This window comes from Leucopleurus acutus (genome assembly GCF_964270905.1).
Source record: "Leucopleurus acutus genome assembly, chromosome: 13".
In the NCBI taxonomy this organism is placed as follows: domain Eukaryota; kingdom Metazoa; phylum Chordata; class Mammalia; order Artiodactyla; family Delphinidae; genus Leucopleurus; species Leucopleurus acutus.
Window position 1 is genome coordinate 80062182 of NC_139155.1, and position 15877 is coordinate 80078058.

Below are 15877 nucleotides of genomic sequence, written 5' to 3' on the forward strand. Positions count from 1 at the left end.
TGTGCAATTAAACCATCACAGCAGAACAAAAGGTAAGAGGCCATTTGGGTTCCCCTCCCCGCCGCATCTCACCCTCTCATTCAAAGTAGCCCCCACGTGGCTTTTCCCAACCCAGGGGTGTGGTTGCCTTTCGGCCCTTGTTGCCAGAAAGTCTCAACTCAGTTTTGTCTCACCGATTATGTCTACCACCGGCCCAAACACGCCAACTGATGCTCTCTGGGTTTGTGCTCAAGACAAGGTGTGGGTGCAAACCAGTTGTAAAATGTTGCTAATTTGGTGTTCGAAACTTCCCCAACACAGAGTCCTGGGTCGAGGCAGGGCCTGCCTGTGACCGCAGACTGCCGTCTCGTCACCTTCCTGCGCTGAGCAGTTTGTCCCAGTTTAGGGGTTGGATGCGAAGCACGAGCATTTTTCTATAAGGATCTTGGGAGCCAGGTGGCTTCTCACTCAAGGGCTTCTTCTCACGGGAAAGAGACTAGGCCAGAGGGTTAGAAACAGGCTTTCTTTCTGGGGGCTACAGTTGGCCCAGGGGTTGTTGGAGGTTTAGAGCGAAGAAGGGCCATAACATGGGGAATTAGGAGGGGGAAATACAGATGCCAGTTCTTCCCAAACCCTCATCTACTGAGCATCACTCTAATTCTAGTCCATTTTCTCCAAGTTCTTGAGATGTTTGCTTAGTGATGGTTGACTTTTTGGACCTGCGATGTAGGGGTAGAGGATGCATTGAGCTTTGTTTTCTCCCTTTCAATTAACTAAGGCTTCAGGGTTAAAAAAAAAAAAAATATATATATATATATATATATATATATATATATATATATCCCATTTTTCACATCTATTTATTGAATACCTATTGTGTGTCACGAATTAGGATTCAGGACCCTGAGAACAGAACAGTGACCAGAACCCAGTCCCTGCCCTCAAGTTGCTCACGTTCTAGTGGGGAAAGTGGTAGTCATATTACGCAGAAGTCTGTACCGTAGTGAGGCTAAGCTCAGAAGCTCACCCAGGGTTTGTGGGAACAGAGAGTAGGCACCAAACCAGCCTGAGTGGATTGGAAAACGCTACAAGGAGAAGATGACATCTGTGTGGGGCTCTGAAGAATGAATCGGGGTTACATAGGTGAAGCTGTGTGGCCCTTGGCAACTTAACTAACGTCTCTGAGCTTCAGTGTCTTTGTTAAATGGTTGTTAATAGTACTTCACAGGTTTGGGGAAGAGATTGAATGAGATTGTATGTGAGACATGCTTAGCACGGAGCCTGGCCACCAGTAAAGAGTTCCACATGTGGAAGTCGGTTGTCCCATGAAGATGAAAATGATGATGATGATGATGATGAAGAATCCATAACTAGGGAGAGAAAAGACCAAAGTGAGACTTGGGGGAAGGGAAGAGGCAGAGGGACTCTCTTCTGGCCCCCCTCATGCAACCTTTTCCAGGACAGGCTTACTGACAAATTTGGGTGAGCATTGAAACACTGGTAGGTTTTGACCTGGAAATTCAAAATGCAAACCAATGTTCCCCATATGATCTTCAAATCTAAAAGAGGAGGAGGATTTGCCAGGTGTCCCGGTCCCCTTGTAGCCTGATCACAAATGCACCGATACATCCATCCCGGGAAAAGAAACTTCAGACTCACATTTATTTTCTTCCCTCCCTCCCTCCGTTCCTTTCTTCCCTCTTCCTTCCTCTCTTTCACTCCCTCCCCGTCTCTCTCCTTTCCTTCCTCCCTCTCTCTCTTCCTTTTTTTTTTTTTTTTTTTTTGGCCCTCAATCAGGTCATTCTCCAAGAAGAGAAGGCACAGGTAAGCATCTTATTGCCTCTCGCTACCTGCTTAGCTTTCTGCTTTCCTAACCAGGTTTAGGCAGCATCTAGGGTCAAGCTCTCTGCCTCTACCTCTGCGTTCACGCCCCCTTCATCTTCCTGGGCCTCAGTTTCCTCTGAAATGAAGGCCAAGATCTGGTTTCCCCGAAAGTTCCAAGCCAGACTTTCGGTTTCCCCGGCTAGGTGGCTGCTGCCGGACCAGCTCCTACCGATTGCTCTCCCTGGCAGGGCTCGCCACCCTTGCCAGCGTCTGTTGGTTTGACCGTTGGTTGAAATCTTGGGTTGGGGCGTGTAGAGAAGCATCAGTCCCAGACACGCCACCAAAGCCTTCCCAGGTCCTGGCCAAGGGACAGAGGCCGAGTGCTAGAAGCACAGGGTGAGCACACGTAACGCTGCCACCTGCGGGGTACTCGCTATAAATCAGATCCTGTGCTAAGACTTTTCCATGCGTGTGTGTATTTAATCTCCATTAATCCCCATCACAACGCTGTGCGGTGGATATCCTTATTATTTCCATTTTACAGATGAAGAAACTAAGACTCAGGAGGTGTGGCAGGCCTGTCCACAGACACACGGTCAGAAGGTGGCAGGGTCAAAACTCAAACCCAAATCTGTCAGATAGAGGGTCAGGACACCCTTCCGTGGCTTCCAAAATAACAATAGCACAGTTCCAGCAGCTGGCAGAGTGCAAAGGCCTTTCATTCATTCGGTGAACAAGTAGACACTGATAACCAGTGTCATCCATCCGCTCAGCCCAACAGCTTGAGCAATGGCCCCATTTTAAGGGCAAGGAAACTGGGTCTTCAAGAGGACAGGTAACCTGCCTGATGTCACACAGCGACTCAGCAGCAGAGCCAGGATGTGAGTTTGGATCGTTCAGTGAGGTCCTGGGCTCTCCATCTCCCAGGCTGAGTCCCAGACACATGTCAAGGTGCGATTTCAGTTGGGTGAAATCAAATTTTCTCGTTCTCAGGACTTAGGTCAGTGATACATTCCTGGTGCCCCTCTGACGCCGGTCTGGCTTGAACTACTAAATAGTGTTCACCGTCTGGGGCCTCTGTTTGATGATGCTGGGACCCTGAGTCGTAATTGTCCACTCTGCCCACACCCCAGTACTGTGACTTTAAAAGAAAACAGATACTTGAATATTCAGGAGCGGAACATTTCAGAATCTGCCAACTTCATGAGGCTTTAGAGCAGCTCCCTGGATATTCCATTCTTTTCTCTTAGAAATTGATTGGACAGCAGTCAAGAGGACGGGCCCTGGGGACCCATGGTCTCGGGCCACTTTCCAGCTCACCTGTGTGATCCTGGTCAGGTTCCTTAGCCCGTCTAAGGCTCAGTTTCTATTTCTGGAAAATGAGTGCTTATTAAATGTGCCACTGCCCATAGGTTGTAGGGAGAATGAAATGAGATTATTGCCAAGAGGTATTAGCACAGCGCTTACCTGATAAGAAAGCCTCAAAGCATGGCAGATATGATGACCTTTGCTACTGCTGTTATTGTGAAGCTACCAGAGCTGATCTTAGCATCCTCCGTCCCCCATCCCCAGTCTGTGCGTGTGGGCTGGTGTGTCTAGCTGAACCCACTGGGTGAAAACGTTGGCAGGAACTGCTCTGATCTTAGAAACGATCGGCATCCATTCCCAAACTGCCTGAATCTAGTGACCACCGTGTGTTAAGCATCTTGACTACTTTATCTTTCGCTAGAATTTTGCATCTTTCGGTTAACTGGCCATTTCCCATTCAGCTCCTCCAGCCCAAAAAACAAAAGAAGGGAAGAGAAGAGGCACAAAAAACAGTAAGTAGATTCCACCTGCAAAATACTATCCAGCTTGGGGAGGTGGGGGACTGACCTGTGAACAGCCAGAGGGTTAGAATTGCCAAAGAAGTGGGGACCGGGAGAGGAGGGTGGGCGAACAAGAGGGGAGAAGGAAGGGGAAGCAGAACTGTGTGTAGACCTGCAGTTGTGGGTTTGTCATGCATGGGTGCATAAGGTTGTGTATGTGATGTGTGTGTATGCATGCGTGTCTGTGTCTGCATGAAAGTGAACGGTGTGCACGTGTGTGAATTCTGTGTGCCTGTGTGTGGTGTGTAACGCTTGTACGTGGTGCGTATATGTGTAGCGTGCACTGTGTAAATGCTACCTGTGCATTCTTCCATCGTGCGAACATTTGTGTGCAATGCAGGTGCATAGTGTGTGTGTGGGGGGGTATATATCTGTGTTCACACGAATGCGTATGTGTGCCCATGCTTATGTGAGCATGAATAGCATGCATGTAGGTGCCCTGTCTGCTACTGTGTGCTAGTTCGGTGCCCTCGGCATGTGCACCGCTTAATCTGCGTGCATTACTCATAGGGAGGGTGCGGGATGGGGTTTACCTGTGCGCTGTGTGTGTACAGGTGGGTAAGGGGACATGATCACATGCGTGCACACACGTGTGTGTGCATGTGAGTCCCAGCCCCAGCCTCTGGGCTTAGAGCATGGAGATATCAGGGGAGCTCCTACCCCCGGCCTCGGGTCCTAGCTGGTTCACGGTTTATAGCTGGTAGTAGAAATTCACATCAGCCAGCGCTGCCTGAAGAGTTCAGTTCCCAGCCAAATTAAAAGTAAATTTGGTTACAACCCATCTACTTTATACCCTTGCAGATGTTAGTGAGTGTGTTTTCCAATCAACTAACATTTTATCTCCCACCAAGAAGCTTCTAAAGCGAGAATCAAAGGCAATGGGATGGAAGTCAGTGGGCTGCTGGGGAGGGAAAAGAGGAAGCAGGGCGCGGCGCTCAGCTTTGCCGGCCTGAAGCGCCTCACCCAAGGTCAGTGCGAAAGAGGGCATTTCAGGCACCACCACGGGGGCCTGGGGAACGCTCCAGAAGGAAGCAGTAGAGCTGTGAGTTAGCTCAGGGAAGAACTTCCCGATCATCAGGCTTGTTCAGTTCACGTCAAGAGGCAATCATTGGTCGTCTGTATAGAGTACACGCTCACGCTAAGCACAGACAGAGCCTGTTCTCAGAGGCTTCAGCATGGCTTGTCCCTGGAGCTGTGGTCTGGACAGTCACTGAGCTGGGGGCTGCGCCCAGACCCCAAGAGTTCTGGGAAGATCATGACAGAGGCATGGACTGCCTGCCTGAGGGCAGCAAGGTGGCCACCCTGCCCAGTGCCAAGAGTTGGATGAGTCTCAGAAATCACTAGCGGGACATAAAAGAAGGTTGTGAAAGCCAAAACACGAGAGTCAGGAGAAGGAGAAGCAAGAAACGCAAGGCGCCCCTGAGATCAGGTGGTTGTTCTTGCCAAGATCCATGGTTAGTTAAGGCGGCTTGTAAACGGGACCGCTGGCGTAACTTACTTCCTCTTATTCAGCATCCCTTAGAGAGGCCCTAACAGGTGTCAGGCCCTGTGCGGGGCCCGAGGACAGAGATTAGACAGATGTGCCTCCCGGCCTCGAGGAGCTCGCAGCAGGACACCGGGGACAGATGTGGGACAGGTCACAGCACAGCAGTGGCAGATGGAAGCCCTGGGTGAGATGGGAGCCCGGGTGCAGGAAAGAGGGCGTGGTGGTGAGGGGAGGCTTCCTGAGGGAGGGGCGGCTTAGGCTGGGGCAAAGGATGGAGGTAACCATTCTAGGCTGCAGGTTAGGCAAGTGGTTTAATCTCTCTGTGCCTTGGTTTCTGCATCTGTAAAATAGGAGTAATAAGAGAATCCACTTTGTAGGTTGTTTTGAGGAGTAGATGAGTCCATTTAAGGAAAATGATTAGAACCCAGTGCCTGGCAGGCAGTATCTGTTAGAGACGGGTTACCTACCATCACTGTCACCATCACCACCATCCCCATCACCATCATCCCCATCACCACCATCCCCATCACCACAATCCCCATCACCACCATCCCCATCACCACCATCCCCATCACCACCATCCCCATCCCCATCATCACCACCATCCCCATCCCCATCATCACCACCATCCCCATCATCACCACCATCACCATCACCATCATCACCATCACCACCATCACCATCCCCATCATCCCCATCATCCCCATCATCACCATCATCACCATCATCCCCATCCCCATCATCCCCATCATCCCCATCACCATCACCACCATCACCACCATCACCACCACCCCCATCATCACCATCACCACCACCATCACCATCACCACAATCCCCATCACCATCATCTCCATCACCACCATCCCCATCCCCATCATCATCACCACCATCACCACCATCCCCATCACCATCATCACCACCATCACCATCACCATCATCACCATCACCACCATCACCATCACCATCATCCCCATCCCCATCATCCCCATCCCCATCATCACCATCACCATCATCCCCATCACCATCCCCATCATCCCCATCACCACCATCACCACCATCACCACCATCACCATCACCACCATCACCATCACCACCATCACCACCATCACCATCACCACCATCACCATCATCACCACCATCACCATCATCACCATCATCATCACCACTGTCACCATCATCACCATCACCATCATCACCATCACCATCACCACCATCCCCATCACCATCATCCCCATCATTCCCATCACCATCATCCCCATCACCATCATCCCCATCACCATCATCACCATCCCCATCCCCATCCCCATCATCCCCATCCCCATCATCACCATCATCCCCATCCCCATCCCCATCCCCATCACCATCATCCCCATCACCACCATCAGGGCATCGTAAAATGTGGGAAATGTGTGAGCCAGAATACAAGCACCTCGGGGTTGCTTGAGCCTTTCAAACCAGGGCTCTGGATGCCAGGCAAGGAGGCTGGAGAGCTAGGCAGAGGCTGGCTCCTGAAGGTGCTTGGGGTTCAAGGTCAGAGCTTGGACTTGACATAAGGACAATGGGAGGGCTTTAAACAGGGAAGGGATATGGTCTGATGATCACATTACCAGAATCCCTGAGTCTTTTGTTGGGATAACCAAGGTACCTCACAATAGAATCATCTCTAACTCCCACTGGCTTCCTGACTTGGCCCAAACTATTGACATTCCTTGTACATCCTCAGTGACCACTGCCACTGCTACTGCTACTTCTGAGTCATCATTATTATTTAGAGAAAGCTGAAGTAACCTGTTATAGCACCAGTTTTAGTGGCAGCGGTAACAGTTATTGGTAGTGTAATTTTTGTTGTCGACGTTTGTAACTCCCTCTGAGAGTGGGCTTTTGACTCCACGCTAAGAATCCAGACTTACCTTTCCAGGGCTGAGGTTACAGATTGGCAGCCCAAAGGCCTAATGGATTCTGCAAATGTGTTTTGTTAGCCCCAAACTGTGTCTTTTTTTAAAAAAAAATGAGCTTCCATTTAAAATAGGAATAATTTACATAAAACTCTCAACTTCTATATTCACTTGAAAAATTAGAAGATACAGCACCACGGCACTATTCTGGAGACAAAACACTTGCTTTAGCCCATGCCCTTCAGTTGGTTGGTATTTTCTGAGTGCCTGGCTGATACACACATTATGGTATCTGACTGGTTCGTGAAACACTGTGAAATCGAGACTCCTGCTTCAGGCGAGGGAGAGGTGATGTGTGCAGGTGACGATTCTGCTCCCAACAGAGCCCTGGGGAGCAGGCCGTCTCCCTCAGACGACCCCTTTCTGCTCTCTTGTGTTAGGGATGGCTGGTTACACAGGCGGGAGGCGGGGGTGATGCAAGGGGCCGGTCGGGGGAGATGCATGACCTTGGGAGGGACAGTGACTCTGACGCAAGAGAAAGATGTGTGTCACAAGGTCAAAAACTCTGTCTCTCTCTCCTCTGATTTGTTCCTTCTCACCCTCCACCCGCCCCAAGATCGCGAAGCCGGCCCCGAAAGTCTCACCGCCACCGTCATCACCACTGCGCCTCGCGGTCTCAGAGTTCGGAGTCCCGCTCCTCAAGCTGTGACAGCAGGTAACCCTCTCCCTGAGGCACCTCCTCACCCCGGCATCTGCCCAGAGTCCGTCTGAGACGCGGTCACCGTCAGCTCTGCCTCCCACTGTCACTGTTGGGGAGGCCACTTTCCCAGCAGAGGGGCGCCCCCGCCTCGCACTCAGGCTGTCTGCACTTCCTGGTAGAGAAGGGGCTGCAGACAGACAGACCCGCTGCCCCACCTACAGGACTTGCTAACAGCGTGCGTCCGTGTCCAGGTGCTGAGCACTCTTCCTCATCCCCTGTGTGATCCCCTCTCCAGCCCTACGAAGGAGGCACTATTGTCATCCCCATTTTAGAGATGAGGAAACTGAGGCACAGAGAGGTTAAGGAACTTGCCAGGCACTTAGCTACTAAGTGACAGAGCTTAGGACTGAACTGGGACATCTGGCTCTGCACTTGACTGTCTCTCACTAAGGGTTGTTCTAAGCACAGAGAAGCTAAGTGACCTATGAAAGGCCACACAGCACAAGGTACCTAGCTCTGAGGCCCTTCCGAGTCTGGTTTCTCCTAACCTGGAACCTCTTTTTGCTGACACATTGGCTGTCCTGGCCTGAGAAGAGGAAGAGGTTCTTGTGGGTGAGGGGAGGGAGTGGGGCTTCGCTGATGCTGGCGTTTGACATTGTTGAGACCAGTGGGAACATCAAGGGCCCCCTGATGGTACCAGGCCAGCTTCCAGATGTCAGAGGCTCCTTTATTCTTTCTTAAGTGGTTCTCACACTTGGCTACGTGGTCATGTCACTTGGGAAGGTTTAAAAATCTCACTGTCCCAGTCCCACTGCATCCCAGTGAAGTCAGAACGTCTAGAGGAAAGAGGAGGAGAAATATGTACCTAAATTCTACTCCGAGCCAGGCGCTGTGCTGCAGCTGCAAATACATTCTCTCTCCCAGTCACACCATGAGCTAGACCAGAGCTTCTCCACTTTGGCTGCACTGTGGTCGCTTTGGAAGTTTTTAAAAATACCAGTGCCTGGATCCCAGCTCCACACATTCTGATCTAATCCAGATGAGGTAGGTCCAGGGCAGCGAGATTTTTACATCTCCCAGGTGATGTGAATGTGGAGCCAGGTGTAAGAGCGTTTGAACGGAGAAAGCAGCCCCTGGCGTCGAGTCCTGGAGCCTTGGTGTCCCCACTGGACAGCAGCAGCTTCAAGGGGCATCACCATCGCACAAGGCTGCTCTGTGAGCCTGAGTCCAGACAACAGCAAGACCATTCTGTAATCAGGTCCGAGCCCAGACAAAACAGGAACTTTGTCCGGAACCCAAAAGTAACCCAGCATCTCTCCATCCTCTCAAACGTGAGTGACTGCTGCTCCTTTACCAGTTATAGCCTTGACCTCAGACGCCCAATCAGAGAGTTACCTCCGCTTTCTGACAGCACCCAGTCCAGGCCGAAGCCAGCTCTCTGCGTGCTCCCAGAGTCCCCGACCATGTGCTCGTAATAGGTTCTCTCTAACACCCTCGGACAGAGACGTCCTCCACTCCCCCGTGACGCGCATTCCCTGCCACTGCAGGGAGCAGTAACGATGCTTGTTCAAGTACAGGGCGCCCCCAGTGGGCTTTATCTGGAGGGTGTTGGCGCACTGAGCTCAACTGCATTACAGACATTTACAGCCGAGAAGCCTGCGTGTTGGTGGGCAAAGGGGTCCGAGCAAGGTCACGGTGACTGGCAGAGCTGACACCAGGACCCAGGTCTGTGTGACTCAGCCTGAGGCCTGGGCTGGAGGGCGGGGCAGGGCCTGCTTGTTGACTCTCGGCGCGCTCCACTCTACCTTCTCCAAAGCTTACCTCTTCGGGAGAGGGCTCACATCGCAGCCCTGGCCCCAGCCCTCCTGCTGCTGTCACATCTCCCGCTGCTGTTGCCGCCCGAGCTCCCCAGTGCCTGTTGGGCTGAGAGGCACTACAGCGCGGGTGGGAGCAACCTGAGAGCTGGCCCTCGGGCCACACACTCAGTAGAAAAGTGACCTGGAGGCCCCAGAGCAGAGAGGGACACTCCAGTGCAAGAACCAGAGGCATTGGTTCCCACGGGGACCCTCGTTCCACCACTTACAAGCTGTGTGACCTCAGGCAGTTCCCTAAACATCTCTGAGCCTCAGCTCTCTCATCTGAAAATAAGAAAGTAATATCTGCCCCGTGTATGTCTTCAAGTAGTAGAGGGGACTGTGAAAGCACCTGAAGAGGGGCTTACAGGTGCCGTGCAAATCCACAAGGTGTTATTTTCATCACTGCTGTGACTCAGAGCTCACAGGTAATGCAGAGTCCAAACACACCCTCTCTAAGGAGTCAGAGATTCCTTTGGTTTCCACTGCAGACAGGCTTGCGGAGGCATCTTTGTCGTTGTTGTCAGATATTTTCTTTTTAAGTTTTGGGTGACAGTCAATAAGATGCCTCTGTTTCACAGATGGTAAAGTCACATACACAAAGACACACAAATATAAGCAGCTACATTTATAGACAAACACATGAAAACACAGATGGACACACCCAGACATACACACAGTCACAGACACAGGCAAGCAGACAGACAATCACACAGGCACACAACTACATCAAGATAGGGACCCTTCCTGCCTTCACAGCTGCATCCCCGGCCCCCACAGCACTGCCAGGTACACGAATAAACATTTGTCAAATGAACAAGTGAGAGAATCAATGAATGGATGGGTGGGTGGGTGGGTGGATGCACACGTAATTCATACGGACACACCCAAGCACGCTCTGTTGCCCTCAGATCCTATTGGTCCTTCAGTCACCTCTCTGCCACGCTCTCCATCAAAAGACCCTCAGCTTTCTCTCTCCTGCACCCAGGCACCGTGGCCAGTCCCCCGAGGAAGGGCGGAAGTCCCGCCGAAGGCACTCTCGCCGCTGCTCCAAGAGCTTCTGCAAGGCCAGCCCTGAGGCCCGGTCCAGCCCCGCGCCCAGCCAGCCCCTGCAGATGCTCAGCTTCCTGTCGGCCAGGGGTGTAGTAAGTATTCCGCACAGCCTCCTCTGCCGCTCTTGGCCGTGACACTTGGAGGGGGTGGAGGCACAAGTTCAGGGCAGTGTATGACACATTTTAATTCAGTTTCGGGCAAATATCCGACTGGTTTCAGACCTCCTTATTGATTAACCAGATGGTCATTCACCAGCCTTTGGCAGCACTCGGCTTGGGAAGTGGGAGCTTGGGGGGACGGGAAAAACCTGAAGCCCCCGGCTCTTTGTCAGGGGAACTTCGAAAGTACATATTGGCCTCCAGAGTGACATCTGCAGGAAAGCATGTATGAGACACCACAGGAGGTTTCTTTGGGGAGGAAGGAAAAGAGGGGGTCTTTGAGGCAGCAGAGGCACTGCAGCTTTGCGGTGAAGTCTGCATCTTTGACAGCTAGACTGCAGCACTGACGAGCAGCTGGGGTTTGATTTCCCCTGTGTAAGCTCGGCCTTGAATGTATGCGAGAATTTTCCTCCAAGGAGCTGATAGCACTCGGCCTCTCGTGTCCACACAAGATCTCAGGGAGCTGAGGTTGCAGCTGCCCTCACTAGTCCCTTCCACAGGTGGGACAGAAAAGCCGCTGCTCAGAAGGGTTAAGGTCTGGAGTGAAGCCACTGAGTAAAGCAAGAGCGAATCCAGTCGAGGAACCCGGCCTTGAATGGGATCACGCAGCAGTCCCTCAGGTCGAGAAGGAGGGCTGGAATACAGCTTCAGGCAGTTCGATGCCAGAAGTTTGCTGAGCAAGGGATTTGGAGTTGGGTCTGAACTCAACTTCCTAGCTGTGTGGCTTTGAGAAAGTCACTTAACCTCTTTGAAACTCAGTTTTCTCATTGGCAACTTTGAAATAATATCACTTCCATGTGGGATTGTTGGGGATATCCAATAACAGAAATTATGTGAAGGCCTTTTGTAGACTCTAAAGGGACAGACACACAAATAGGAGGAGATTCCACACAGACGTACCCTATGCTTAACAGCTAACAGCTGGGAAGGGACCTGTCTCCTCTAGCTGGGCATAAATCTGAAAATTTCAGAAAGCTGCTCCCTTAGAAAGGATGAGGTGGAAGTAAGGAATAGCTCAGGGGTTCTTGCTGAGAGGTCGAGGAGGAGAAGGTGATGATAAGCACTGGTTGGGTCTGGTTGACACAATAGTTATATCTCCAGTGCATTCTGGGAAACTCTTCTTTACCAGTAAGGCACCATGTATCACCAAGGTCTACTTTTGCCCAAATCTTCTACCTAGCTGGAACCATCCACAACTCACCTCAGGGCCTTCCTTTGTAGAGAGATACCTGTAGTTGCTCAGTATTTGCAGATGGTAAATGCTCACTTGCATTCTCCCCTCCGCGAATGTCCTGTGAAAGGTCTTTCCAGTAAGGCAGGGAGTCCGGAGGCCTGGGGGCAAGTCTTGGCTTGGCAGGACAAATCCTTTTGCCCCTCCCAGCCTCAGCTTCCTCAACTGGAAAATGAGCATGGTTATCCCATTTGTGTCCCAAAGGAATTGTTGCAAAGGTAGAAATAAATTTGAAATACAAGCAATAAGAGGTGGAAGAATGGTTTCAAGTTGGTAAAAGCCACCCCGTCTCCCTGGTCATGGTATTTATGGCAGCCCATTCCGTGGCCCTAACTGACCCTCATTAAAAAGTGCCATTGGGAGCAACTGGCTTGTGTTCTCTCACCTGGGATGGTTTCCTAACCAGTCAGGTGCAAGGTGTTGCAAAAAGCCGAACGTTGACTCCCCCCCAACCCCAAAATTGTGGTCCTCCCACACCAGTGAGTGAGGTACCAGATTGGCTGTTGGTTCTTAGGGCCCAGCTGCTATCAGAAGAGCAGAAAGCTCATCCGTACCTAGAAGGCAGAGGCCTTAAGAGCTCACCTAATCCAATACCCTGATTCCAAACAGAGAACCTGGACTCACAGGAGAAAAATGACTTCCACGGGCTATGGCAGGTCGGAGTTGTTAAAAACTTGGGACTATGTTTATGTGGTCAAATCCTGGCTGCGAGCTGGGGATAGTTATTTAAACCTGTTTGAGCTGCAGTTTCCTCATCTGTTAAAAAAAAATTGCAGATAATAAACCTCTTCTTCAAAAGCCTTGTTTTGGGGACAGAAGCAGAGTAATTTTGTACATAGTCGAGCCCAGTGCTCGGCACAGGGACAGAGATCAGCAAATAGAAGCAGGTGTTGTGATGAAAACATTCCAGATGCTGGCTCTGTACTTCCCAGCCGTGGAATCTTGAGCAAGTTACACAAACTCTCTGTGCCTCAGTTTTCTCCAAATCTGCAAAATGAGGAAAATAATAAGACCTACCTCATAAGAGGAATGTTGCGAGCATGCAATGACTCAACGTAAGTAAGACTTTCAGACTGTAACAGGCACGTGGTAGGTGCTAGGTTGCTGGCGGTGGATAGAAGCAGCAGCAGGATTAACCATGGAAGTAGTAATGGTAGTAGCAACAACAGTAGTGGAGTAGTAATAGTAGAATGGTTCCAGGCCCAGGCTAGTCTGTGGGTGAGTGGAGACCACAGCTAGAAGCCCTGCTTCCCCTGCTTTCAGTTTCCTCCCATCCTCCATGGCAGCTGCAGCCCAAATGGCTAGCCCCACCCTGCTCGTGGCTGCCTGACTCCTGGGGCCTCAGACGCCCCCCAAATCTGGTCCTCTGGGTGCTCTCCATGCTGGGCTCTTTCTCATCCTCTCTCCTGCACAGGCAGGGATGGAAGAGGATACCAGGTTGGACCAAAGGTTTTCCAAGAGTCCTGGCCCCAAGATCTTTTTGAGCTCTCTGCTGAAGAGAACAGCACAGTCATTGTCATTCCATCACTTGTTCAAATCTACCAGTTATCTACTAAGCATCTATAAAGGGTCAGCTCTGATGTGGCTCTCAGGATCCAGTGAATAAGAAACAGCCTGTGCTTTCTTAAAAGGAAGACAGACAAGGTAAAAATTGTAAAGGACAGTGCACAACAGTGAATGCTGAGATGGGACAGGAGGTAGGCAGGCAGGGAGGGGAATTGGGGTTAGGGTTAGGTTAGGGCAGAGGAGGTGACAACTGAGAAACTAGCCAGTGGAAGCAGGAAACGAAGGCTGGAGTCAGGATGGAGAAAGAATTCCAGGGCAGGAGATGGGGTTCTGGGGGTTCTGGAGGTGAACAGGAGCCCAAGCGTGAGGGGTCTCCTATGCCATGGTTCCTGCCACACTCCATGGTGGGCATCCCATATGCAGAGCTCTTTAAAAATCAGGGACGGGCACATTACATCAAGGGGGCCTGTTTGCATACATGAATATGCAGAAGTGGGTTGTATCTTGTTAAAATCCTAGTTGGTGAGCTGAAGATAACCTGAAGCCCTCTTTCTTGGTCAGAGCCCAAATCCAAATGGAGGGTCCCGAGGAGTGAATCCGTCATGGCCCCATTCGTTCCTTATCTACACTCAGTCAACTCTGTTCAAGGTGTTAGGGAGACAGAGAGATGTATAAACAGGCGTCCTGAATTCCAGAGCTCACCATCTAGCCGTCAACAGAAGGCTGCAATACAGTAGGATAAGCGTTGTCATTAGGGCTGAGACTGAGTCGGTGAACACTAGTACTCCTCCACTGTTCAAATATTCAAATACTTGCACACCAGTTGATAAACAGACCCTGTCACCACCCATCCCCCAGTCAACAAAGCCATCCCTTCTCTCCTCTGGTACCTTCTGGACCTTCTCACAGTCCAGCAGATAAATGGTGATACCTGGCAGCCCTTCAGTGCCAAGGCCAGCTACCTGCAGATGGGGCAGTACCCATACTCAACCATTTGTTGAATATTTTGAATATCACCCCTGGAGGTGACGGAAGCAAGTACAATATGTAGTAGGACCACAGAGGAAGGACCAATGTCTAAGAGATCTTGGTGTCTGAGAGGACTTTACAAATAAAGGAACATGTGAGCTGGGCTTTGAAAGATGAGTAGGAGTTCACCCAATTGAGATGGCTACTGAATAGCTAAATACCACTGTGTGCCAGGCACTGTCACATACTTTACACAGTTTTTTTTTTCTCATTTGATTCACAAAACAGTTCTTTGAAGTAGATGCCATCATTATCACCATTTTTCAGATGGAAAAACTGAGGCTCAGAGAGGTGAAGTGACTTAGGTCAGTAGCCCAATGAGTAGGAAGGGGAGCTGGTATGAATCATGGCTTGTATCTCAGAAGCTTACTGTGATAGCCAGAGGGCCTATTGGATGACAGAGAGGTTGGTGGCCCCAAGGTCTGGCCACGCCCTGTCCTGTAGCAGGGGCTCGTCTGTGAGGTCTATCTTAATTGGAGGGGGAATCTAAAGAGGGCTGATCAAGACTGAAATAAGACCCAGGAGAGGGCAGTCTCCTCCTTTCTCCTCCTTCTGCCTCCAGCAAGCCAACAACTGCCACATACCCTTGCCAACAAAAATCTGCACAGAGACGGCAAAAAAAAAAAAGGCAAAACTTGGGCTCCGTAAAAGAGGACCTCATGAAACTTGTGAATAGTAGGAAGCAGGAGGTGACAGTGATGAAGACAGGAGCTTTGAAGCAGATTCGGATACTCCAGAGTTCTTGATTTCATCTCCCTATGAGACTGGATAGCAGCCATAACTCATGCTTCCTGAGCACCTACTATGTGCGAGGTGCTAGGCTGAGTTCTCTACATGTGTCACCTCATGCATTTCTTATGATAGCCTTTCAGGGGATCTTCCGCTAGTTTCCTCATTTTACAGTGAGGAAACTGCAGCCTAGAAAACTTAAGTAAAAGGCAGCTGTTAAATGGAGAAGTTAGGATTCCAACCCAGAAAGTCTACCCTCAGAGTCCAGGTGCTTAATTACTTGACTTCCCTTGTGTCATTTCACTTCGCTGGGCCTCTGTGTCCTCATCTGTACCTTTAACTAATAAGCATACTTACTGCACAGAGTGGTTGTGAGGGTGGAGTGAGATAAGGTATCCATTCATTTATAAGATATGCATTAAGCCCCTACTATGTGCCAGGCACTGGGTGAATAGCAGTGAACAAGACAGAGGAGATTTCTACCCTCATGCAGCTTCTGTTTTATGAGCAAAACTTAGCCTGATGCTTGGGACATAACCCTCAGTATACAGTAGTTGCTAGTGTTA

General features: G+C 50.5%; 1 protein-coding gene across 1 annotated transcript in view; it reads left to right on the forward strand.

Annotated features, from left to right (window-relative positions):
* The window catches only part of SRRM4 (serine/arginine repetitive matrix 4), a gene marked incomplete at both ends in the record, with an annotated part of 162241 nt that overhangs the window by 126921 nt on the left and 19443 nt on the right, over positions 1-15877 (forward strand). Inside the window, 4 exons of the mRNA XM_082853593.1 lie at positions 1777-1803; positions 3573-3623; positions 7669-7767; positions 10594-10750. Coding sequence (XP_082709719.1) covers positions 1777-1803; positions 3573-3623; positions 7669-7767; positions 10594-10750 — 334 coding nt within the window. The remainder of the gene's footprint in view (positions 1-1776; positions 1804-3572; positions 3624-7668; positions 7768-10593; positions 10751-15877) is intronic.